This window comes from Otolemur garnettii, unplaced genomic scaffold, assembly GCF_000181295.1.
Source record: "Otolemur garnettii isolate 467f Iridium unplaced genomic scaffold, OtoGar3 scaffold00143, whole genome shotgun sequence".
In the NCBI taxonomy this organism is placed as follows: Eukaryota; Metazoa; Chordata; class Mammalia; order Primates; family Galagidae; genus Otolemur; species Otolemur garnettii.
Window position 1 is genome coordinate 1,808,637 of NW_003852538.1, and position 27,128 is coordinate 1,835,764.

Consider the following 27,128-nt stretch of genomic DNA (forward strand, 5'->3'; position numbering starts at 1 on the left):
CTGCGCGCGAGAGTGGGCAGGACTGCTCTTAGCTGCACCCTTGAGAGAGTTTTATAGTAACTGGAGGGGAAAACACCTCTGCCTTTTATTGCTCCGAGGACCGCTGTCAAAGCGACGCGGTAGACCTCCTCTCTCTTGGTGGGAAGGGAAGAATGGGTGTGTCCGCCATGTTGGTGAAGTCAAACCAAGGCGACTAGAACTCCAGGACGGCCAGGGCTCGAGTCCGCCATATTAATAAAAAGGAAGGTTGACCCTCCCTCGCCTCCGCCCCCCAACACACCCCCTTTTCCCACCAGAGACTTTAGCTCTCCGGGCTAAGGCACGCCTGCCTGGGTTGGCCAGCGTCTGCGGGAAAGCAGCTTAGCTGCCAGCGCCTCAGAACAGGCTGACGACGGCGCCGAATGAGGGGCAAAGGGAAATGCCGACCAATTGCGCTGCGGCGGGCTGTGCAACTACCTACAACAAACACATTAACATCAGCTTCCACAGGTAACCTGGGCAGGGCGGGTGACGGGAGCGGGCGCTCCTGTCTGGGTATCGTTCGTGTGGAAGGAACAAGAGGATTCTCCTTATTCCAGTAACTTTCTCGGCGGGTAGCGGGGAAGCATCACTTTTGCCTTTGTGTTTCTCAAATCTGTTCAGTTTTTCTCGCCTTTCGGGTAAGCTGCACTCTCTAAAAGAAATCCAAGTACTGGGTGGTGATTACTCCAACCCACAAGAGCGTGCCATAAATTTCTGGTTGGTTGATTGGTTTTTGGTGGGTTTTTTTTTTTTTTGACAGTGTCATTTTGTCGCCCTTGGTACGGTGTCGTGGCATCACCGCTCACAGCAACCTCAAACTTTTGGGCTCAAGCCATTCTCTTGCTTCAGCCTCCCAAGTAGCTGGGACTACAGGTGCCCATCACAACGCCCGGCTATTTTTAAAGACGAAGTCTTGCTCTGGCTCAGGTTGGTCTTGAACACGCGAAGTCAGGCAGTATACCCGTCTCGGCCTTCCAAGGGCTGGGATTACAGGCGTGAGCCACCGCGCTAGCCCGGTACCATAAATTCTCCTCTCGTACTTCTGTTTACTACGTGTTGGACGGGGTCTTGGCATGAAAGATGTCGTAAGGGAGAGAGCGATCTTCTTGTTCAAGTTAGCAATCGTCTAGAAGCCTGATGTGTTATCGTTAAATTTAGGAAATTCTCACTAGCCAGCGGGACGTGGTTAGCTTTTAGATTTCTCATAGTCTCCCAGAGTAACTGCGGAGGAATTGAGCCATCTTTAATAGCCATGGAATTAAGCGATATTAATAAAAGTGCAAAAGATAAGCTTTATTCTTACACGTACTAGAACTGAGTAATAAAAAGAAATTGGGTTTTATTTTTTCTTCATTTGCTGGAAGAATGATCAAAATTCTTTGGTTCTGTCAAATCAGACCTCTCCAAAGCACTTTGAACACTGCCTGTAAAATAACAGGTACCCAGTAAATGTTTACCTTCTCTGCAAGTGCCTGCCTCATAGTTGAAAAAAAGAAACATTAAAAAGTTAAGTAAAAACAGTTCTGATTTAATATACCTCATACCTCAGCTCTTAAGCAGAAAATTGCATCCTTGAGCTTTTTCCCTACTTATTACTAAATATACCCCCTTTATTAAAAGCTACCACTTAAAATCTTTTTTCTTTTTCGAGACAGTCTCAAGCTTTTGCTGGGTAGAGTGCTGTGGCTCACAGCAACCTCCAACTTGGGATCTGGCTTTTGCTCAGGGTGGTCTCAAACTCATGAGCTTAATCAATCCACCCACCTTGGCCTCGAGAGTGCTAGGATTACAGGCGTGAGCTACTGCACCTGGCCCACTTAAAATCTTTGTAATGTTTCTGTTTTTAAATTTACTTTATGTAAATACCATATACTGTTTTTTCCATTCATCCATCAGATGACCAAGTTCATAATTGCCTGACTTTGTACTAAGAGTCCAGTAAGGGAGAAAGACATAAATAATTACAGTTGAGTGCCACAGAAGAGACATTCACAGAGACCTCTTAGCCTTAGAAAGTCAAAGAACACGTCTCAAAGGATGTGATGTTTCAAAGGAGACTAAAGGATGACATGAATTTAGTCTTTTATGCTACTTAACTATTTTCTATTTTACCCTAAGAGTCCTCAAGAGCCGTGGGGGGGCGGTGTTAAAAAGAATGGCTGGCACGATTAGATTTACATATTAAAAAGCCCTCTGGCTGCAGTGTGGAAAACTACTTGTGGCTTAAAGTGCTGGTCAAGAGAGATGAGATTGAAGAGAAAGGAGCTTGTTACAGAATGTTAATTTACCTACTGTTTTCACAGAAGAATCCTGGTACAGTGTCAACTAAGCTAAACACTATACTTAGCCAGCTGTACTTCTAACCTGCACTGGTTTAAGGGAAATGAAAATTGATAGAGAAAAGCGAGTTAGGAAGCTGTAGTGAAATAAGAGGAGTCCACCCAGTGTCTCATGCTAGGGTACTATTTGACGGTAGGGATGGCAAGAAAGGGACAGATTTGAGAAATGTTTGAGGAGAAGCTAGTGAATTTAGTAATCTGATTTGGAAGAGTCTGAGAGAGGGAGGACTCAGGGCACCAATAATATTTAAGAGATGGATCGTATATACCATTTGCCTGTTATGAAATTAACATTTTTGTGTATAACCTCAGAAATTTAAGTCTTAAACCAGCATTGATTATAATAAAAATGCATTCCTATTTCATATACAAACAATATGTGATCAATTCCTCTTCTCCTAGGACATTAGATTTCTTTATTTCTGTGTACAAGTTATGTTGCCTAAACTTACTGTCTCTATTTTTCTTACCTCTTAGGTCATTCTAAGTCTCCCAGTAGTCTGAAAACTGCTCTTGCTAACATGACCTTTATGTCTCTGTACATTCATTTTTCATGGTGTACAATAATTTCTTCTTTGAAATACTCTCTACTTAAAAATTATTTGACACAAATTTTGTGATTATCTTACTTCTGTGGCTTATCAACAATGTCCTCTGCTGACCCTTCCTCCCAGCTCCTAACACAGGTCTTCATACTCTTATCAAAATGATTTCAACTATTCCTGTTGTCTCGATTAACATCTACTTGTTGATGCTTCTCAAATCAACATCTTCCATCCATGTCTGTCTAATAAGTTCCAGAATTATAAGCCAAGTGGCTACTCATTATTTCCCTGGTCCCAGTTGCCCAGATTCAGTATCTGTATTCATGAATTGATCTTCCTCTGGGCCCAAGCATACTCCACTTCTTGTATTATCTTTCTCAGTAAATGGAAACACTGTCTATCCAGAAACTTGGAAGTCTTCCTTCATTGACTTATCATTACTTCTTGATTAGATTATTACCATAGACTCCTAACTGGTTCACTGCTTCCTTTGATGTATTCCTACCCAATCTTCTATAAAATCAATAGTGTGTTGCTAAACATTTAACAACTGACTGCCCAGGGAGGGGTAAAGCCCTCATTTGTAGTGTTTCCCCAGTCTCCCTGATATAAATACTCCTACAATAGCTAGTTTCAAAGTACCAGTATGACATCACTGATCACGGAGTTGGGAAGAGATGTGGCACCCCTCATTACTATATAGTATTTCCACCACACAGATGCAACAGACATAACTTTAAGAGTTTAGATAACAGTGAAAAAATTAGGAAATTCAGGGGGTTTTAGTATTTATTATCTTTGGTTTTAATTGCAAATTTATATATAATTTTTTTAATGCTATGCTTATCAACAATTTAGCTCTTTAATAGCTTACTAATTGCTGGTCAGGGTGCCACATGCCTGTAATCCTAGCACTCTTGAGAGGCCGAGGCGAGTAGATGGCCTGAGCTACAGGTTTGAGACCAGCTGAGCCAGCAAGACCTTGTCTTTAAAAATAGCGGGTATTGTGGCAGCCACTTGTAGTCCCAGCTACTTGGGAAGCTGAGAAAAGAGAATCACTTGAGCCCAAGATTTTGAGGTTGCTGTGAGCTGTGACACCACAGCACCCCATCAAGGACAACAAAGTGAGACTTTTTCTCCAAAAAAAAAAAAATAGCTTAATAATGCCATTTTGGATTAAGTTCACAGTTACTCTTTGACTTAAAAGGCCCTCCAGCATCATTTCATGTCACTACATTCTTCCCTATCTTCAAGATACTTTTTCTTTGGGGGGGGAGGGGTGCGTGTGGACAGAGTCTCACTCAGTCACCCTGGGTAGAATGCCATGGCATCATCATAGTTCACAACAACCTCAAACTCTTGAGCTCAAGAGATCCTCTTGCCTCAACCTCTTGAGTAGCTGGGACTCAGGTGCCAGCATGACACCTGGCTAGTGATTCTATTTTTAGTAAAGACAGGGTCTCCCTCTTGCTTAGGCTGGTCTCTGAGTCCTGAGCGCAAGCAGGCTACCTGCCTCAGCCTCCTAGCGTGCTAGCAGCACAGGCGTGAGCCATGGCGACTGCCAACCTCAAGATATTCTTAACATAGGTTAAGTAACTATCATAGGTTAATTTATTGTTAAATATAAGAGAACTTAAAATTAAGATTATGGGCTACATCTTTCACCCTTTGAATGCACTGAGAAAAATTAAAAAAAAAATCCAAAACATGATTAAGGTTACTGCTATACAATAACATTACACCAAAATCAAATATAAAATGTAGTATTATTGTATTTCAGCACAGATAATCTAAGGATTATTTTGCAATGCTGAATGAAGCCTATTAGTTCGTTCATTCAATGATTCACTCAGAAAAGTTTATTGAATGTTTAACAGGTACTATACTAGATAGTAGATAGTAGATCCTGGGATAAAGTATTGAAAAACATAGTTACTACCCTGGATAAACAGACTAGCAAGGGAGACAGAAAAGTAAACAGAATACAGTGATAGGGTGATTTGAGACAGGTCTCCCTCTTGCTCAGGCTGGTATTCAAGTCCTAAGCTCAAGCGGGCCACCTGCCTAATACGATTACAGCAACATTAGACCCAATCTTTTATTGTGGAAAACTTCCTTAATAAGGTGGGATTCCTCAACAATCTTAAAGAAGTCAAATTTGGTCAAGTTCTGGTTCAATTTGAGGCATTGGCTTCATAATTAAAGAGCTAGTTTTTAAAAGTTCCTTAAAAAAAGAATTAAGGGCCAGGTGCAGTAGCTCACACCTATAATCCTAGCACCGAAATTATCATTGGATTTCTTTGTAATTTCAATCAATAATTATCTTTAGCTAGGCGCCTATAGTCCTAGCTACCTAGGAGGCTGAGACAGGAGGATCACTTGAGCCCAAGAGTTAGAGGTTGCTGTGAGCTATGACACCAGGGCACTCTACTGGGGTGACAAAGTGAGACTCTGTCTCACAAAGAAAAAAGAATTAAGGAGCTGAAAAATAATAGCAGTCTTCATATATCTAAGGAGTCTTAATGCAAATGATAATGCAGTGATCGTACTTACTTATTCAAAGTCTTTATTGAGCACGAGAAGAAATGTGCTTAACTAAAGCTTGATTTTTAGGTTAGGCTTTAGGAAACATTTCCAAACCATTAAATATTCGAACAAAGATTTTTGAAATGAGAATAGAGGTGAGGGCTAGGCAGAGAAAATAAATTCTTTATCAGAAAATCTGTATTTTCTAATCTATATTTCTAAATAGAATTAGAAAAAACACACATATAGAAACATGAACTGTAGGCTCAGTGCCTGTATCACAGTGGTTGCAGCGTCAGCCACATACACCAAGGATGGCTGGTTCAAACCCGGCCTGGGTCAGCTAAACAATAATGACAACTGCAACAACAACAAAAAGAAATAGCTAGGCATTGTAGCAGGTGCCTATAGTCCCAGCTGCTTGGGAGGCTGAGGCAAGAGAATCACTTAAGCCTAAGAGTTTGAAGTTGCTGTGAGCTGTGACGGCACAGCACTCTACCAAGGGTGACATAGTAAGACTCTGTCTCAAAAAAAAGAAAGAAAGAAAAAAGAAACATGAACTGTAGAGACATCAAATGCTAACACCTTCAGCTCAGGATGTATTTGAGGTTGAGGGGGTGGGAACAGGAGACTGGAGGGTGCTGACTGTAAATCTGGACAGTCATCTCTTTGTGCCTTTTGTTACTATAATATGAACGGACCTCATATACATGATATACTTTAAAGCTATTACCTAATGAGGTGTCGTTTAAGGGCTTCCAAACCACATGATCTTCTAATTTACATTTGATGGGGTTTTATTAAACACTACTTAGTTCATAATTAATACTTCAAGGCTAAGGTATTAATAAAAAAAAAAAAGGCTAAGGTAGTCAAACTAAAGAAGAGTTGAACTCAAACTTATGTCAATGTTGATTCTTATGTTTCCAAGTCACCAGTAAAGTTTTTAGGGACAGCCCCTTACATTTGTTTCTTCCTTAACAGGCATATATACTGGGTACATATTAGTATATAGTTGACCCTTGAAAAACATGGGAGTAGGGGTACCAGCTCTTCCCAACCACATAGTTCAAAATCTACATATAACTTTTGACTCCCGCCAAACTTTACTAATAGCCCACTGTTGACCAGAAACTTTACCAAGAAATAGTCAACACATAGTGTATATGATGTATATATTATATACGATGTTCTTTCAATAGCAAAAAGAAAATATTATTAAAATCATAAGAGAAAACATATTTACTATTCATTAAGTGAATCACCATAAAGAACTTTATCCTCATCATCTTCATGTTAAGTAGGCCAAGGAAGAGGTGGGAGAGGAGTCGGTCTTGCTGTCTCAAGGGTGGCAAAGATGGAAGAGGTAGAAGAGATGGGAGGGGAGGCCCAAGAGGTAGGCACAGTTGTGTAACTTTATGGAAGCACAACATAATTTCTGTCTGACCTTTGCTTTTCCTGTCTCTAAAAATGTTTCTATACCATACCAATCCTTCTTCCCCATTTGCTTTAGTTTCAGTACCTCTACCATAGAAGGGCCCATACCATAAAAGAAGTCAAAAGCAGTCTTGAGTAACTGACTCCTTCTACCAGATTGTGTAAGTGTCAGTTTGTTTTCTAGCACTGGTTCAGAAACATTCATCTCCATTAAATCATCTTCTGTGGTGTAGTATCTGTTAGCTCATGAATTTCTTCACAATCTATATCTTGAAACCCATCATCCCCCCCCCACACACACACACACCTGTTTTGCCACATCCACAGTCAATTTCATGATTTTCTTGATTCACTGTCATAAATCCCATGAAGTCCTGCACAACTTCACAGATATATTTCTCCAGAAGGAATTTATTATTTTGGGCTTGCTTTTCACCACTCTGTGATGATGATAAGGTCTTTGGTGGTATAGTTGTTTTAGACTTTGGTGATTTTCTGTCAGTGTTCTCTTCCATAGCATTGACAGTTCTTTCCATAGTACCATGTGTATTGAGCTTTAAAGTCCTTATGAACCTCTGCTCTAGAGGCCGAATTAGAGACATTGTATTTGGGGACAAGTAGACCAGGTCAAGGCCTTTGCTGTTGAGCTCATGGGGTAGCCAAGGGCATTGTCCAATAGCAAAAGAACTTTAAAAGGTAGTCCCCTACTGGCAAGGTACTTCCTGACTTCGTGGATAAAGAAAGCATCAAAAGGAACCAATCCAGAAAAAGGATACTCATTGTCCCATCCTTCTTGTACAACCAAAAGATAGGCAGCTTAGTGTTTTATCTAAAACATCACAAAGCATTTTATCTTTTTATAATCTTTCCCCTGTTCATGTGAGAGTTGATGTCTTAAAAACATATGCAGTTTACATGGAATAATACAGTAAATTATTAATCTAAATAGTCTCTATTTGTATTATTTTAGCAAGGCACTATACCAAGTGTCAAATAGATGAAAAGATACAATACCCTCAGTAGAGTGCTGTGGCATCACAGCTTACAGCAGCCTCCAGCTCTTGGGCTAGAGCGATTCTCTTGCCTCAGCCTCCTGAGTTGCTGGGACTACTGTTGCCTGCCACAACGCCCAGCTATCTTTTTGTTGCAGTTTGGCCGGGGCTAGGTTCCAACCCACCACCCTCAGTATATGGGGCAGGCATCCTACCCACTGAGCCACAGGCGCCACCTTCATCTTTTATTTCACTAGATTTTTATTGAAATTTATTAAATTATAAAATACGTGCTTTAAGGGTCACAGTGATGGAACACAGAGGAAGGAGTACCAGAATCTGCCTAGGCTTTCCTTGATAAATGTAATCTTTAGATATCTGATTTGTCTTGATCACATATACCAGCAGCAGAGCAAAACATTGTAAAATTACTCCTGTTTATAATAGTTCTACATAAACTTGGTCTACATCATTTTAGTCATGTTTTACTTCACTGCCAATGTTAAGAATTAGGTTAGAAAGAAATATCTCTTTTTAGGCTCGGCACCTGTGGCTCAAGTGGCTAAGGTGCCAACCACATACACCTAAGGTGGCGGGTTCGAATCCAGCCCGGACCCGCCAAACAACAATGGCAGCTGCAACCCAAAAAAAAAAATAGCCGGCGTTGTGGTGGGCGCCTGTGGTCCCAGCTACTTGGGAGGCTGAGGCAGGAGACTCGCTTGAGCCCAGGAGTTGGAGGGTGCTGTGAGCTGTGAAGCCACGGCACTCTACCCAGGGGGATAGCTTGAGGCTTTGTCTCAAAAAAAAAAGAAAAGAAAAGAAGTATCTCTTTTTAAAAGTTCAGAACAATCACTGAAGTCAGTTTCTTATTTTTTAATAATTTTTAAAAATAACCATGAATTGGTTTCTGTTCCTGTGCCTGGATATGGTAAGTTTAAATTTTTTTATGTAAATGGAAAACACTTTAAATTACTGCCTCTTTAATTTCTTTGAATCATTTAGGTGCAACCAGAGTATGAGAGTTGGAAATTGAGTTGACTTTTTTTTTTTTTTAAAGGTTTCCTTTGGATCCTAAAAGAAGAAAAGAATGGGTTCGCCTGGTTAGACGTAAAAATTTTGTGCCAGGAAAACACACTTTTCTTTGTTCAAAGCACTTTGAAGCCTCCTGTTTTGACCTAACAGGACAAACTCGACGACTTAAAATGGATGCTGTTCCAACCATTTTTGATTTTTGTACCCACATAAAGTCAATGGTAGGTAGTATTAGTCTCCTTTTTTCAACCATTTGTTAGAATCCATTCTTTTTTGTTTATATTGTGTAGCAATTTAGGATATACTTAATTTCATACATAGTGATATGCCTCAAGAAAGTTAGATCTTGTGCAATAAATGTACAGGCTAGAGTAGAACTCAGGTCTCTTGACGCCAACATTCTTTCTCCAACCCAGATTGTTTTATTGTATTGGAGTTTTAATTACTACCAATTATTAATAACTGGACCACTGGTAAAACTAAGAAAACATGAGTAATGAAACCTCCAGCATTGCCCTACTCTCATTTTAAAATGACACACAGTAACATGTGCTGAGTGTTTTAAGGACAGCACACCCGGAGTTACACCAAAGGATGTCAGTTTAGAGGGAAAAAAACATCACAGAAAACTTGATAAAGCTCAGGCATTTAGGCTGAGCTTGAAGACTTAGGTGTTTGGTATATAGGATCGTGTTCCTGACCTTGCACATAACAATTGTAATTGCCTGGTGAGAATGAAAGCCAGTGAGTTAAGGGGTGAGTGGGAAATAATCAGATGTTAGTAAGTGATATTGAAAAGGAAAGACAGAATTAAGGCATAAGATGAATTAATTAAAACAATGTTTTATCTAGTTAGGAAAGATCTGATTAGAGAGGAAAATCTAGAGTGGCGCCTGTTGCTCAAAGGAGTAGGGCGCCAGCCCCAGATGCCAGAGGTGGTGGGTTCAAACTCAGCCCTGGCCAAAAAAAAGAGAGGAAAACCTAACTGAAAAAGATAGGATCACCAAAAGGCAAAAGCGGGTAGAATGAACACAAACAGTTTGGCTTTGAAAAGGAAGACAGATGTATTTTCCTTTGGAAGAGGAAAAAATCACTATTCTGTTATCTGTGACAGTTAAAATTATAAACATACATGAGTCACTGTCTGAGAATAGAGATTGTGGTAAACTAATTACCATAGATGTTAAAAAAGCTTCATGAGGGCAAAAACTTTGTCCTTTTCACTTCTGGATCCTCAGCAGGTCAAATAGTTCCTCACATATAGTATGTACTCAGATACAATATGTAGTCAATATTAAATACATGAGAATCTACATAGTTGACCACCTTTTAATCATCACAGATCAGACACGCATCTCATATACGTATCAGTACAGTAGGCTCAGTTCCTTATGTTGACCACTTCCATATGTTAACCAGTTTGTTACAGTCCCTTAGGTGATCCACGTACAGAGGGTCTAGTATATATCTTTATTTTTGACATTTTTATCATTTATTCATTCAAGAAATACTACTAAACTTTACATTATGCCAGCATCTATGTTAGATGCTAAGGATATAAAATCCAAGGAATCCCTGCTAATTTCCTAGGCAGAGGGACCAGCTGCAGGTTTCATGAGAACAGAAACTGTCATTGCTGTGTCCCCAGGAATTCATAGTATGTGTTCCAATAAGTGCTTATTTAATGAGTTAAAGACACAAATTTATAAGGATATGATATAATCTTGGAACTATAAATAGTTTAGTATTGCCAGAATATAAATCAAGATGGTAAATGGCAGAATCGAGTGAGATTCTAAATACTGTAGTATGCCACGTAAAGAATTTTTTTTCTAGGCCGGGCAGGGTGGCTCATCCTTGTAATCCCAGCACTGTGGGAGGCGAAGGCAGGTGGATCCCCTGAGCTCAGGAGTTCGAGACCAACCTGAGCAAGAGCAAGACCCTGTATCTAAAAACAGCCAGGCGTTGTGGTGGGTGCCTGTAGTCCCAGCTACATGGGAGGCTGAAGCAAGAGGATCACTTGGGCCCAGGAGTTTGAGGTTGCTGTGAGCTGTGATGCCCCAGCGCTCTACCAAGGGCAACAAAAACGAGACTGTCTCAAAATAAAAGAAAAAAAAAAAGAATTTTTTTCTTTTAGATAATGGGTAGGCAAAGAGGAATTTAGCCAGAAAAGAAATGTCAAAAATGCTGGAAAAATTATTCTGGTGGCAAAATATGGATAAATGAAGATCAAAATGAGGTAGATTAATGAAAAATAACATAGTGAAGCCAGATATGACACAGGCCTGTTATAGATAGTGGCATGAAGAGAGGAGAGGATTCATTATAGAAATATTTAGGAGGGAGAATTAATAGGACTTGATGACTATTTGAATGAGAGAGATAAAGAAAAAAAGGCATCTTATGTTTCTGATTTGGGCAGAAAGTTCCTAGCCAGATTTTAAATACTTGAAGATGTGTAATTAGTAGGTGAATCTATTTAGAAGCTTGATACTTAAGAATTTGTTGGCTCAGCGCCTGTGGCTCAAGCGGCTAAGACGCCAGCTACATACATCTGAGCTAGCAGGTTCAAATCCAGCCCAGGCCTGCCAAACAACAATTACAGCTGCAACCAAAAAAATAGCTGGGAGTTATGGCAGGCACCTGTAGTTCCAGCTACTTGGGAGGTGGGGGCAAGAGAATTGCTTGAGCCCAGGAGTTGGAGGTTGCTAAGTAGGACCCTGAGTCTGAAATATTCTTCAAATTGAGAAAATAGTATTTAACTAAAAGGAGAATCAAATTAATCGTAGATAATAACAAAATGTCTAACTACTCTGTAAACTGACCATTGTAAGTACACTGCAAAGCATTTTTAAAGTCTCAGTAGAATCGTATTCAGTAATTTGGGAGAGACCTTGGAGGCCCATTGTCTATTTTCAAATCAGTGTTTGAATCTCTTTGGAGAAGACAAAACAAAATCAATGACTAGAGTTAATTCAACCAGTTCAGAAACTTAATCCATGGGCTGCCACAGTTTCCTATCAAATGTTTAACTGATTATTAAGAATAGTTTACTATTACCCCAAACTGGACAGTATTTATTTGTGCTATTTCGTAATTTATGTTCAACCCTCTAATTTTATTCGGCTCAGAAACTCAAGTCAAGGAATCTTTTGAAGAAAACCAACAGTTGCGCTCCACCCGGACCATCTAATTTAAAATCAAACATTAGTAGTCAGCAAGTCCTACTTGAACACAGTTATGCCTTTAGGAATCCTATGGAAGCAAAAAAGAGGATAATTAAACTAGAAAAAGAAATAGCAAGCTTAAGAAGAAAAATGAAAACTTGCCTACAAAAAGAACGCAGAGCAACCCGAAGATGGATCAAAGCCACGTGCTTAGTGAAGAATTTAGAAGCAAATAACATATTACCTAAGGGCACATCAGAACACATTTTACCAACTGCCTTAAGTAATCTTCCTTTGGAAGATTTCAAGATTCTTGAACAAGATCAACAAGATAAGACATTACCAAGTCTCTAAATCTGAAACAGACCAAGAGTACCTTCATTTAAGTTGAGCTTGCATAGAATTTAATGCTCATTTTTTATTCTTTTCAGAAACAAAGATATTTATGGCAATTATGCCAAAATTCAGTATTTAATAAAGTTTTACTTGAAGTAATATTACTGTATTTTAACTTATGAAGACTTGATTATAAAATAATAGAAAAGTTTATGAATTTTTTATTTGACATTGAATGAAAGTGCCTTACATGAAAATTACGTACTTAGAAATTTTTCTAGGAAATTATATGTTTGCAAGGTGTTTTTGTTTTTGTCTTTTTAAACAACCATTCAAGAACAGCTGATGACAAGTAATATCTTTAATTTATATTAGAAAAGAATTTTTCCCCTGTACCAAAGTTGGGATATTACATTCTAAATAAGATGCTAAGTAGGAGTAAAACATCATTAAATGTGAGCTTAAAACTACTGGGGTTTGTATTGAATTAGTATTGGCACTGTGAAAAATTTTATAGCAGCAGTTCTCAAACTGCGGGTTACAACCCACAGGAACTGTATTAAAGGGCCATGGCATTCGGAAGATTGAAAACCACTGTTTCATAGTAAAAAACCTGAGGTACAGGGCACATTTTTTAATTTACATTTTCTGTATGTTTTTTGCCAATAAAAGTGAGCATATCTTGGCCTCCCTCATAAGAATATTAGATTTTAAAATGGGTTGTAAAATATTTTGAGAATAGTATTTTTTTTGAGACAGAGTCTCACTATGTAGCCCTGGGTAGAGTCCTGTAGTGTCCCAGCTCACAGCAACCTCCAACTCTTGGGCTTATCCTGCCTCAGCCTCCTAAGTAGCTTGGACTACAGGAGCTCGCCACAGTGCCCGGCTATTTTTGTTGTTCTTGTTGTCATTGTTGTTTAGCAGGTCTGGGTCAGATTTGAACCCACCAGCTCTGGTGTATGTGGCTGGTGCCCCAACTGCTGAGCTACGGGTGCCGAGCCAACAGTATTTTTGAATGTGAAGTACTCTTGAGTCATCCAAACTAGATTAAGGCCTCAAGTACCTCAAGCTACTAATAGTAGTCTGGTAGCTAATATTATATTCACTTTCTAAGAAAATACATACTGAAATAATACAAAAGGCAGACTAACTTTTACCTTAATTAAGCAAATAGATGTATACTACCCTTTTTCTCATATTAAGAATATTACATTTCTAAGCTCAAAATTGGTGCTCCCATGTGTGTTGATACCAAAATTCTTAAGCTTTTCTTTTTAACTACTTTCCAAATACATTCAATACCTCAGAAATAGCGTATCAGTATAGCAAGCTTTGTTCCTCTCCATAAACCTACAGTAAAATTTAATCATAGAAAAGTACTTAACGTATATCTTCACAATTTATAAGTTAAATGTAGTCAATTTATCTGACACATAGGCTTGCTTTTTATGTCCTTTCTTAGTAAGTTAAATAAAGCAACCATATAGCACGTAGGGAAATGAAATGTAGTTCTCTATAAAGATATATGTACATCTGTGATAAACCCATGCAAATGCTAATTATTTCATAAAATAGAAGTATTAGAACTATTCATATGGTTGCCATTTGAACAATTCAAAGGTTTGCTTTATTTCACCAAATATTTAATAGGAACCAACCCTTTCCTTCAAATGGTTTTAGTCAAATCATGTAAATACTTATTAACATATGGTCAAGTTATTTAACGCTAATTCAAGTTTGTACTACAAACATATGAAAGAAGCATATTTCTAGTCATAAACTGATGTAAATCTTTTCTATAAAGTAATGACTACTTTATGAATAAAATCTTTTTTCCCCATTTTTTGGATGGCTTTCATTTATTTTATTTTGTTTTTCTGGAGACAGAGTCTCACTCTGTTGCCCTCGGTAGAGTTCTCTGGTATCACAGCTCACAGCAACCTCCAGCTCTTGGGCTTAGGCGATTCTCTTACCTCAGCCTCCCTAGTAGCTGGGACTACAGGCGCCCACCAGGATTGCTTTTATTTTAAATAACATTTCCTTGGATCCTACCTACCATCTATTAGTAGTCTCTTTTAATAAGGAATGCCTCCCAAGCAAATGCAAAGGTAGGAAAAGTCTCTTAATTCCCATGAGGTACTCCAGTGAATATTTATGAAAATCTAAATGCTAGTAGTCATTTTATCTTTAACTATTGGATGTAGTTCCTTGGAATTGTCATTACATGTTTTTGTTTTTTTCCTAATACAGTGTCCACTACCTTTCCACCAGTATATAATCATCAACGAACATCTACTGACCATACCTACTTTATAACTCAGAATAAGTTGGGCAAATAATCATTTGAATAAAAACTATTTTTCCAAGCATAGACGCTGATGTGGTTCATCCTCCCACCCCAAATACAAAACACTAATTAATGCAGCCCAGTTCCCATCTTCAATAATATCTTGGTCTCTTAATATAACATTAAAAATTAGAAAAATAAAGCCTGTAATCCTAGCACTCTGGCAGGCCAAGGCAGATGGAATGCTTGAGCTCAGGAGTTTGAGACCAGCCTGAGCAAAAGCAAGACCCTGTCTCTACTAAAAATAGAAAAACTAACGGGGCTTTGTGGCAGGTGCCTATAATCCCAGTTACTAGGGAGGCTGAGGCAAGAGGATCACTTGAGCCCAAAAGTTTGAGGTTGCTGTGAACTATGACACCACAGCACTCCACCCAGGGCAATAGAAAAATAATTTTAGAAAAATAAAACATAAAATACAACAAGCTTGACATGTTCACATCATCTTCATTACTATTTGACACTAATAAACTACCACTTAGTAATTTGAGAATAAATGTTTGTGTTTTTTGTGGGTTTTTTTGTTAATGTCCTGATAACAGGCTCCAAACTCCTCATGTATCCTCCTTGTTTTACTAATAGGCATCTGTCTACCTTAAAACTAGCTTCATTCATAGTGAAAGAACTAAAAGGAATCTCTTTAAAATCTTGTTTCAGTTGATAGATTTTCTATCACTCTGACCATAAAACCAATCAAAATTGTAACACAGACCCTCTATTTAAGCATTCTGTGTCAGCTGAACACTGAACTCTACAGAGAGCCAGCAGAAGGCTAGGTATTTGGTATTAGATGAATATAACATGATTTTTTGCCTTTACATTGTTCAGTGTCCTGAGATAAACAATAGTTATGATACAGTATGATAAATGCTACAAAAGAAATAGGTACAAGTGCTTTAGTAAATGCTACTGAGCTGGAATTCAATGAGAACTATAAACTTTAGGCCTTTTTGTAATCAAATGTATTTCTTTTTAAAGAAAACATTCTTTCTTATAATGACTTACCAAAGACATTTGTGTTTGACCTCAAATAGTGTTATTTTTGATGAGCTGAAAGACGTCTTTACCCTTTCAAATGAACACTGAACAAATTTGTGGTTAATGGCATCTTTGTTGAAAGGAAAATATAGCTATAAATAAAATGCTTCATTAAAGCCAAGTACTGGAGTTTATTTGAAATTTGACATTTTATACAAAATAACAAATTCTTTTAACACAGATGTTTAAAGTAATTTAACACTGAGTCTTAAAAAAAAAAAGTACTTTGGCACACATTCATTCTCTTGCTTTTTCCTTACAAAGATATTGTTTGTTAAGTGGTATTATCTCTGTTTTATACCTGAAGATATCTTTGTTAGTGTAATTGATTCAGTCAGGCGTTTGCTACGTACCAACATGCACTGTTACCTAAACAAAACACAGGTTTTCTGCCTCCAAATTCTCTCTGCTCTCATGTTACTACCCTCTGGTTCACATATGAATGTTATTAAAATAGGATAAATCATGTATGTAAAACAATGAAAGTAAGATAAAATTTTGTTTATATATACAATAGTCTATGAGAATGGTGTTGATCTTTTCTAGGTAAACTTTATAATGTTGGTATTTTATCTCATTTTTAATGTTAAAATACGGGTCAATTTTAATTTTCTTATGATAAAATTATTCATCTTTATACTAGCATATGGATTCTTTTGATATCTAGATGGTTGGAAACTTTCTCAAATTAAGGATTTTGTAGTGTACTTTAAACAACTGCATATTGTATTCACAAAACTGTATTCTAAGTATGTGGTATTAAAAACTTTCTTCCAGGGAAACTACTGTCATGCCTGTTATTTCCAAAAAAGGTACACACCATTTCTATAGAACTTCTTCCCCTCAATTGACCCCCTAAAAGTCTTCTGTAGAAGTCCTCCCTACATTGAAGCAAATTATAAAACAAATAAAGATACATAAACCTGGAAGAGGTATTTTCTTCATTTTTCTTGCTCGATATATAAAAATGTACATTATAGTTTATTTGCACTGTTGCTTTTTTTTTTTCACAGTTTTTGGCCAGGGCCAGGTTTGAACCCACCACCTCCAGTGTATGAGGCCAGCGCCCTACTCCTTTGAGCCACAGGCACCGGCCCCAGTTTATTTGCACTGTTTAAAATACTAGTTATGTAATCTAGACCAGATATATGAATGGCTCTAAATATTCTGAGTCTGTCCTGACTATAATTTGAAACTCACAAAATTTATTTGTAGATATAATTTCCAAAGCATTATTTTAATAAGTAAAGATTATGATTTTTTGCTTATTTTTTATGATTAAAATATTGTTTTTTAATACTTATATTTAAAAACTACTTTTTTTTTTGAGACAAGATTCTTGCTCTGGCTGCTCTATGAACACCTGAATGTTAAGCCCAAAAGTTTGAGGTTGCTGTGAGCTGTAACATTACAGCACATTACCTAGGGTGACAAAATGAAGCTCTGTCTCAAAAAAAAAAAAAGCCAGGTGCTATGACAGGCACCTATAGTCCCAGCTCCTCAGAGGCTGAGGGAAGAGAAGAATCATTTGAGCCCAAGAGTTCAAGGTTGCTGTGAGCTATGAAGCTTTGTGTTCAATGTCAAGAAGGCAGGTATGTGCCTCTCTTTCAGATGAATTTTCAGTGTAATAAACTATTTAGCAAATACTCCAAACCTTCTAACTCTCATCCTTTCTCCTGAACTTCCTATTTTCATGATGTTCTTAACTAAACCAACCTTTAAAAACTGTTTTTCCCTTAGCTTGGTTACTTAGCAAACTTTCTGTCAACTTTGAAGCCTTAGCTTGCATGCTCCCTCTTTCTGGTGACACCTCCCTAAACTTAAAGTGAAATAAGACCTCTCCATGTTTTGTATATAACTTGGATAAAATCATCATCTTATCACAATATAATGCCTACATGTTTGTTTTCATCCTAACATGTTCTTTCAAGGAAAAAAACAGGTGTGTGTGTGGCTCCCCCTGTAGTCCCAGCACTCGGGGAGGCCGAGATGGGTAGACTACCTGAGCCCACAGGTTGGAGACCAGCCTGAGCAAGTGCTAGACCCCATTTCTAAAAAAAGCCGGGCATTCTGGCTGGCACCCATAGTCCCAGCTACTAGAGGAGGCTGAGATGAGAATTGCTTAAGCCCAAGAATTTGGGGTTGCTCTGAGCTATGATGCCAAGGCACTGTACCAAGAAGACAAAGTGAGACTCTCTCTGAAAAAAACAAAAAAGAACCAAATAAACCAGCTGTGCATGTGTTGGACTTTTTTTTTCTTTTCAGACCTCTGAGGTCTCGCAATGTATATATTAGACACTCTGAAATATTAGCAGATGTTAGAAAATCTAATCCCCTCCCTTGGCTTTGATTCAAAGGATCGTACATAAAATCCAGTGATACTTTCCTAGCAAACAATGTGCTTTTTGCCACTGGGGCACTTTTTGCAATAGGTGATAAGTACCAAATGTCCATCATAAAAAAATCCAAACTTCATATCAAAGACTACTTAAATATAAATAGGTATGTATATTGTTAAATTTTATGTTGCCCTGAGTACTGTGACATCACTGTAGCTCATAGCAACCTCAAACTCTTGGGCTTGAGCAAGCCTCTTGCCTCAGGCTCCCAAATGCCTGGGACTACAGGCATGTATCACTACGCCTGGCTAGTTTTTCTACTTTTGTCTCTTTTTCTTTTTTTGTTTGTTCTTATTTATGTAACATACCATTGCTGGCTTGAATAGTGTTTCTATTTTTGGTAAAGATGGGGCCTCATGGGCCGTGCTTGTGGCTCAAAGGAGTAGGGTGCCAGCCCCATATGGCAGAGGTGGCGGGGTTCAAACCCAGATCTGGCCAAAAACTGCAAAAAAAAAAAGTGGGGTCTCACTATGATGAGGCTGGTCTCAACCTCCTGAGCTCGAGCTATCCTCACACATTGACCTTCCAGAGTGCTAGATTATAAGCATGAGCCACCTCACTAGCCTACAACTCCAAAGATCAGTCCAACAATGAGTCTGTTCTGTGATTACCATACTAAGTTTCAAACTATTACTTCTATAGGAAAGAAATCTGCAGTAAAGTCAGAATTAATGATTCAAAAGATTTAAACAAATGTGTTTGGGTTTCTTCTCAGAGCCTTTCGTAATGCACTCTCACTGTCCAGTCTGTGTACAAATTTTGTATACCAAATTTATCAACCTTAAATTTTTTTTTTTTTTGAATAAGAGTCTCACTTTCTTTGCCCTTGGTAGAATGCTGTACTATCATAGCTCACAGCAACTTCAAACCCTTCAGCTTGAGCGATCCTGTTGGCTCAGCTTCCAGAGTAGCTGGAACCACAGGCATGTGCCACTATGCCCAACTAGTTTTCTGTTTTTAGTAGGGGGTCTGTTTGTCAAGCTGTTCTCAAACTCCTGAGCCCAAACAATCCACCCACCTTGGTCTCCCAGACTGCTAGGATTACAGGCATGAGTCACCATGCCTGGCCTCAACCTTAAATTTGATCAGAGATATTTTTGAAAGGTAAAGAATACAGTCTAGGATTCTTTTGTTTGTTTGTTTGTTTGAGGCAGAGTCGCACTTTGTCACCCTCAGTAGAGTGGCAGAGCATCACAGTTCACAGCAACCTCCAGCTCTTGGGCTTAGGTGATTCTCTTGCCTCAGCCTTTGGAGTAGCTGGAACTACAGGCACCCGCCACAACACCTGGCTATTTTGTTGTTTTTGTTGTAGTTTGACCAGGGCCAGGTTTGAACCTGCCACCCTCAGTATATGGGGCCAGCCCCCTACTCACTGAGCCACAGGCGCTGCTCAGTCTAGGAAACTAGGAAATTCTTAACCAGAGATTCTCCATTGCCACAAAATGGCTTTTTTTTTTTTCTTTAGAGACAGAGTTTCACTTTATTGCCCTCGGTAGAGTGCTGTGGCATCACAGCCCACAGCAACCTCCAACTCTTGGGCTTAGGTGATTCTCATCCGCCACAACACCCTTCAGTTTGGCCAGGGCTGGGTTCAAACCTGCCACCCTCAGTATATGGGGCTGGCGCCTTACCCACTGAGCCACAGGCACCGCCCAAAATGGGTTTTTTTTTTAAGACAGTCTCACTTTGTCACCCTCAGTAGAATACTGTGGTATCATAGCTCCCAGCAACCACTAATTCTTAGGCTCCAGCAATCCTCTTGCCTCAGCCTCCTGAGTAACTGGGACTACAGGCACCTGCCACAATGCTCAGCTATTTTTAGAGATGAGGTCTTGCTCTGGCTCAGGCTGGTCTCAAACCTATGAGCTCAGGCAATCCACTGGCCTCGGCCTCCCAGAATGCTAAGATTACAGGCGTGAGCCACCATGCCCGACACCACAAAATAGCTTTTAAAACAAATAGAAAAACAAAAACTATATGTACTATGTTTTCCCATACCTAATATCTATGATAAAGCTTAATTTATAAAGCACAGAAAGAGATTAACAACAATATTAGAACAACAAACATTAACAATATACTGTAATAAAAATAAAATAGGCCAGGCACAGTGCACCTATAATCCCAGCACTTGGGAGGCTGACACAGGGGGAATGCCTGAGCTCACAGGTTTGAGACCAGCCTGAGCCAGAGCAAGACCTCATCCCTAAAAATAGCTGGGCATTGTGGCAGGCACCTGTAGTCCCAGCTACTCGAGAGGCTAAGGCAAGAGGATCACTTCAGCCCAAGAGTTTGAGGTTGCTGTGAACTATGATGCCACGGCACTCTACCAAGGGTGACAAAGTGAGACTCTGTCTCAAAAAAAAAAAAAAAAAAAAAAAAGGTTACTTTCTTTTTTTTTTTTTTTTTTGACACAGTCTTGCTCTATTGCCTGAGCTAGAGTGCCTGGCATCAGCCTAGCTTATAGGAACCTCAAACTCCTGAGCTCAAGCGATCCTCTTCCCTCAGTCTCCCAAGTAGCTGGGACTGTATGTATGTGCCATCATATCCAGCTAATTTATCTATTTTTAGTAGAAATGGTGTCTCACTCTTGCTCAGGCTGGTCTCTACTCCTGACCTCAAGTGATCCTCCCCTCAGCCTCCCAGAATGCTAAGCTTACAGGTGTGAGCCACAGAGTCTGGCCTAAAATAAGGGTTACTTGAAGACAAGCACTGTGATACCATAACAGCTAATCTGGTAACTGAGATGGCTCCTAAGTTACTAACAGGTAAGTAGTATCTACAGCATGAATGCACTGGACAAAGGAAAGATTCATATCCTCTAATAATTTGGAACTAATTAATGGGCACTCATGGGCAGAGAGAAAAAAGTCACTGAAAATCGGGGGTAGGAGAGGTAAAAAGGGGTAAAAACCTACCTAACAGATACAGTGGACACTATTCACACATAAGTGACTCCTGACTTAATTATTATAGAAGCTATCTATGTAACAAAAACATTTGTATACCCTTAATATTTTGAGATAAAATAACAGAAAAGAAAGATTCACATTTTAGGTGGGATGGAACTAGACAGCATGAGATTTCATCATGCTACTGAGAATGACATATAATCTAAAACTTACCAACTGTTTATTTCTATCATTTAATATATTCATTTAATATTTTCAGAGCACTTTGCAATGGGTAACTGAAACTGCAGATAAACAGGGACTTTTAATTATATTAATTCCTCCAAATTTTTCAATCTTAAGCTAGAATAATTTGTTTTATGGAAAACATCAATAATTGGACACTGGAAAAAATGGAAAAGAAATAATCATTTGACATTTCAGTTCACTGGCACTATTATTTACTATACAATTCCAGCTAGATATGATAGTCACCGAGAAAGAAAACCATGCTTGATATCCAGGAACTTACCAGACAGCTACACTTCAGTGTCTATGACAGTGATCTTTAACCAGTGTGCTGTGAGAATTTTTAAAGATAATTCATTAAATTAATTTCAAAAGGGCTGGGCACAGTAGCTCATTCCTGTAATCCTGGCACTCTGGGAGGCCACGGTGGGTGGATTTTGCCTGAGCTCACAGGTTCAAGACCAGCCCTGAGCAAGATGGAGACCCCATCTCTAAAAAAAGCCAAGCGTGTGGCGGGTGCCTATAGTCCCAGCTACTTGGGAGGCTGAGGCAAGAGAATGAATGGCTTAAGCCCAAGAGTTTGAGGTTGCTGTGAGCTATGATGCCACAGCATTCTACTAAGAATGACAAAGTGAGACTCTGTCTCAAATAATTTAAAAAAAAAATTATTTGGCTTGGCACCTGTGGCTCAAGTGGCTAAGGCTCCAGCCACATACACCTGAGGTGGCAGGTTCAAATCCAGCCTGGACCACCAAAATAACAATGATGGCTGCAACCAAAAAATAGCGAGGCATTGTGGCAGGAACCTGTGTTCCCAGCAACATGGGAGGCTGAGACAGGAGACTCGCTTAAGCCCAGGAGTTAGAGGTTGCTGTGAGCTGTGATGCCACGGCACTCTACCCAGGAGGATAGCTTGAGGCTCTGTCTCAAAAAAAAAAAAAAAGAAAATTATTTTCAAAAATTTTCTTTAATTTTTTTGATCAACATAATTTAAGTGTGCCATGGAAGTTTAAGTGTGCCATGAGGTAAAAAAAGTTGAAAAACACTGGTATAGAAGATGGCTTGACCCTCGAAAATAAGCTGGTTTTCTCATAGAACAGCAAACTGGTCAGACAAGGTCACCTATGATAAAAGGGGAAAAAAAAAAAAAACCAGACTAGTTTATAATTTTATCTGAGCACAAAAAAAAAAAATAAGATTACTGTGCAAACCACAAAAACATTAGCTTTTATTATTAATATTACCTAATAGCTGGTAACATGGTATTGGCCAGTCAGCTTGGTGAAATAATCCAGTCATTTACCTACACAGAACAGACTGAGACAAAATTAAAGTGAGTACATAACAAATTTCTGCATAAAGACAATATCTTGATGTGATCTGCTAAGAGAAGGCCACTTCTATCATAGTCCTGCTTTATAGATTTAGTACGTAGCTAATTAGATGCCTTACCAAAAAAATGGCAGTTGTCTTTTGCATGTATTTTGAAATTTAAAATAATGTCAGTTTTTAAAAAGCAACTACTCTTAGCAAGTTAACACAGTTGTGAATTATGTCTAAAATGGACTTGTCTCACATGGTGAACAATTAACTGAAAAAATTCAGAAGTATAATTTAAGTGTCTGTTACTGTCAACAAAGTTAACTTCACATAAGACATGAAATCACTAAGATTTGGCTTTTTAACACTGACAAGATGTTCTGCTTTCTATATGATTGCCTGAATGCAATGCACACACTAACTGAGAGAGGTGTGGGGGTAGATATTTACACAATGAAAGTAGTGTTACAATTAAGTGAAAGCTCAGTAGCAGAAACTATGATTAACTCGATCTTTACATCCAGCAGTCAGTAGAGTCCGGCACTTTAAGTACCACACTATGTTGTTTTTAAATGATTTGCCTTTTTTTTCCTTTTTTTGAGACAGAGTCTTGCTCTGTGGCAGGACCGCAGCGCAGTGGCATCACCATACCTCACAACACACTCCTGAACTCAAGCAACGCTCCTGCCCCAGCCTTCTCAGTAGTTGAGACCTACACGGATGCCCTCTCACCCCACCCTACCTGATCCCAAACTAATTTTTCTTTTTCTTCTTCAGAGACAAACGGTCTCCTTCTTGTTCGGGCTGGCCTGAAACTTCCGGCCTCAAGCAATTCTCCCCACTCAGCTTTCCAAAGTGCTAGGATTACAGGCGTGCCACTGCAGCCGGCGTCGCCTCCCCCATCCATGATACTAATGGGCATAAACTCTTTGTAGATTAAGGATGGTTCGAATATTGTAGCTGAAACGGAATTACAAGTTGTTGTTTTTTTTTTCCTCCTGTTTTTTGGCCGGGGCTGGGTTTGAACCCACCACCTCCGGCATATGGGGCCAGCGCCCTACTCCTTTGAGCCACAGGCGCCTCCCAGGAATTACGAGTTCTAGATTCACTTGCAGTTCGTTATCCTCTTAGTACCCGGGAGATGGTTTCACCGCTCAGCGTACAGCACGCCACACACTCCGAGACCGCCGTCTGCACTTGGCAGCAGGGAAGCACCGACGCCCCGCCCTGCTCACGTGAGCGAGGCCAGTCCGCACACGGCTGCGGCGCACGCGCGGAAGAAGCCGTGGCGCAGGCGTGGGCTGAGCTCCAGAGGTCTCCGCCTTTGAGGGCGGGACCTGGCGCCGGCTGCTTTCAAGACGCGTCCGCGCTCTCCGGCGCCGGGCTCGCGGCCCAGACTGTGACTCTTCTACCTCGGACCCCGGCGGGTCGGCGGCGTGGGGTGGGGCTCGCCGCCGCCGGGCCCGGATTGGCTGCCTGGCGTCGCCTTGGCCCTTCCTGGTCGCGCAGTTCAGGTGTGGGGCGGCCGCCGCGGGAGCCGGCCCGGGCGCTCGGGGGACGCTCTGTGTGTTCCCAAGGAGGTGTCGACCTCGTCCTTACGAATTGGAGCTCTCCACCAGCTGCACTTTCTAAAAAGAGTTTGAGTTTATGTTTTTTCTTTTTGTTCCATTGGTGGAAGATGTTGTCATTCACGTTTGCTTCTAAACGAGTTTTTTGGCTGACAACTTAAATGACTTTATTTCTCTCAAAGACGTTGTATATTTTCTCCCTCAGGTGTTCATATCCTTATATCCATGACAAATCTTGACGACAATATATGCAAAAGATATGTAAAGATGATAACTAACATAGTTATACTGAGCCTGATCATTTGCATTTCTTTAGCCTTCTGGATTATGTCGATGACTGCAAGCACCTATTATGGTAAGTATGTTCCCAGTTTCTTTCTTGCCATCTAATTGGCAGAATTTAAAATTGTACCATTGTGAACTCCCGACTGTGCATAGTTGTGTTTGCTTAACTTCCACAGCTTGTATTTAACTTACTAACATAATATAAAAAGTGCCTTCCGTGAACGTTTTAAACCCTTTAATTTTAATAGATGCTTGTGTAAGAATACTAGTTATACCTCTTTAAAAATGCCTTTAATATTTTATATAATTATGCCATCTCTCTTGGTTAAAAAGTGAGGTGAAACTTAGTTTTGTAAGAATACTAGTATTGTAGTTTACAAGGTTAAGTGTCCTGTGAAAATAGGCCGGGCTCCCACCTGTAATCCTAGCACTCTGGGAGGCCGAGGCAGGTGGATCACCTGAGCCAGAGCGAGACCGCCTCCCCCATAACCCCCATCCCCGTCTCTAAAAGTAGCCGAGCGTTGTGGCAGGTACCTGTAGTCCCAGCTACTCGGAGACTGAGGCAGAGGGATCACTTAAGCCCAAACGTGTGAGGTTGCTTTGAGCTACGACGTTACCGCACCCTACCAAGGGCAACAGTGAGGCTATGTGTCAAAAAATTAAAATAAGGATTAAAGACAGTGTAATGTTAACATTTGGAGATTTGAAGGACTTTCCTGACATTTGGTCACTGTTTAAAGCCTGAAGCTACTATGCCATAAGCTACTCTGGACTCAACACCTTAAAGATTTTGACCTTAGACCTTAGACCTTAGACCATGAGCACTCCTGTACACAAACTTCCCAGGTACTCCTGTAGAAACATAATACTGGTCACTTCAGAACAAAGGAAAAAGTGAAAAAGAGAGTGAGCAAATAAACTCTTATAAATGTTTATATCTGAAGTGATTGCCATTTCTGATCTTTCATACAGACACTGAATAATTGGATAGATGTTCTCGAGGGTATCAGAGTTCTCAGGACTATTCATTCATAATGAACAGGGATTAGGGGTTGGGATGAGGGAAATATGAGAGGTTTTTTTATTGGTGCTGGGATTAATTATGACTTGAACTAAATAGAATAAACCAGGATTTGTAACTAAAATGTTCCCCTGGGCCCAGTCATCTAATACAAATGAATGAAGCTGGTCAAGTGTTTGCATATTAAATATATCAGTAGTTTTTGCTTTCAGAAACAGGATTTTTTCCTTTTTTTTTTTTTTTTTGGTTCAATCCTAGCTGCCTTCGTTTTTTCATTTTCCCATTTTTGATAGAAACATGAACACAGCAATAGTTCATATTTTTCTTGAAGGAAATCATTCAGTCTTGGTATTTAGGAATCTGCCAGTATTAGTGGGAACTTAAAACATGGCCATGGCCTCCTTTAAAGAGGAGGCCTTTCTTCACCTTCAGTTAATTCTGCCATGTGGACCAGAATTTATGGCTTTTAAAACAGAAGCCAAGAATCTATAGATTTTCTTTTATATGAAATCTCCTAATCTTTAAATATTGACTCAAATTGTTTGAGAACACTCAGCTAGCTGAACAAAACATTTGTGATCTGGATGCAGCCTTTGGAAAAAGCAACTTCTAACCATTGAATCAGGTGTGCTCTGAAAGGCAGAGAGAGACATAAGATGCTTTTAATTAAAGAATTTGTTCTGTGTAGTTCTTGAAATTTAATATGTACATCCTTTCAAAAAAATGAGGAACCTGAGATTCAGTTCAATCTCCAAATACCCATATTTGAAATACTCATTATCACAAATAGCTGTAAATATTGGCCATTCCTCAGTAAGATTGCCTAACTGAAAATATACAAATCTCAACATAAATCCAGTCATGTGCCTCTTAACCATATTTCAATCAACAACGACCTGTATACGATGGTCCCTTAAAGTTACGATACTGCATTTATACTGTACCTTTTCTATGTTTAGATGTGTTTAGCTTCAAAAATATTTACCGTGTATTATAATTGATGAGAATATTCAGTACCTAACATGCTGTACGAGTTTGTAGCCTAGGAGTAGGGGATGGGGAACCTGCAGCCTTGTGTTTCCCATATGGCCTGCTGGATACTTGAAAGTGGCCTTTAAGCAAATTTGAATTTGGTCAAGGGGCCTGTGGCCACAAGTTCCCCATACAGCCTAGGTATATAGTAGACTTACAGCATTTAGGTTTGTGTGAGTATGGTCTATGTTTGTACAAGGATGAAATTTCAGAAGGGCACATTTATCAGAACATATCGCTATGGATATTTTACTATTTTATTTCATTTTATTTTTGAGACAGAGTCTACTTTGTCACCCTTGGTAGAGCACAGCTGACAGCAACCTCAAACTCTTGGGCTTAAATGATTCTCTTGCCTCAGCCTCCCAAGTAGCTGGGACTACAAGCGCCTGCCACAACACCTGGCTATTTTTAGAGACGAGGGTCTCAGTCTTGCTCAGGCTGGTCTCGAACCCATGAACTCAGGCATTCCACCCACCTCGGCTTCCCAGAGTGCAAAGACTATAGGCATGAGCCACCTCGCCTGGCCCTATGATAGTATAATCCAGAGAGCAGTTATCAAAGTTTACTGCCAAGAATAACCTGT

General features: G+C 39.5%; 1 protein-coding gene and 1 long non-coding RNA gene across 2 annotated transcripts; one reads left to right on the forward strand and one right to left on the reverse strand.

Moving 5' to 3' along the window:
- The first annotated feature begins 50 nt into the window (after positions 1–50).
- Positions 51–12,691, forward strand: THAP2 (THAP domain containing 2). The gene is made up of 3 exons (XM_003798944.3): positions 51–489; positions 8,918–9,113; positions 12,024–12,691. The coding sequence occupies exons 1-3, from the start codon at positions 419–421 to the stop codon at positions 12,411–12,413; spliced, it is 657 nt and encodes a 218-aa protein (XP_003798992.2). The 5' UTR covers positions 51–418; the 3' UTR covers positions 12,414–12,691.
- Positions 12,692–22,367: 9,676 nt separating this feature from the next.
- On the reverse strand, positions 22,368–23,845 carry LOC111728189. Its single transcript, XR_002775564.1, has 3 exons — positions 23,771–23,845; positions 22,561–22,633; positions 22,368–22,438 (listed from the first exon to the last, which is right to left on the reverse strand). It is a non-coding gene; the product is annotated as an uncharacterized LOC111728189 (long non-coding RNA).
- Between the last annotated feature and the right edge of the window lie 3,283 nt (positions 23,846–27,128).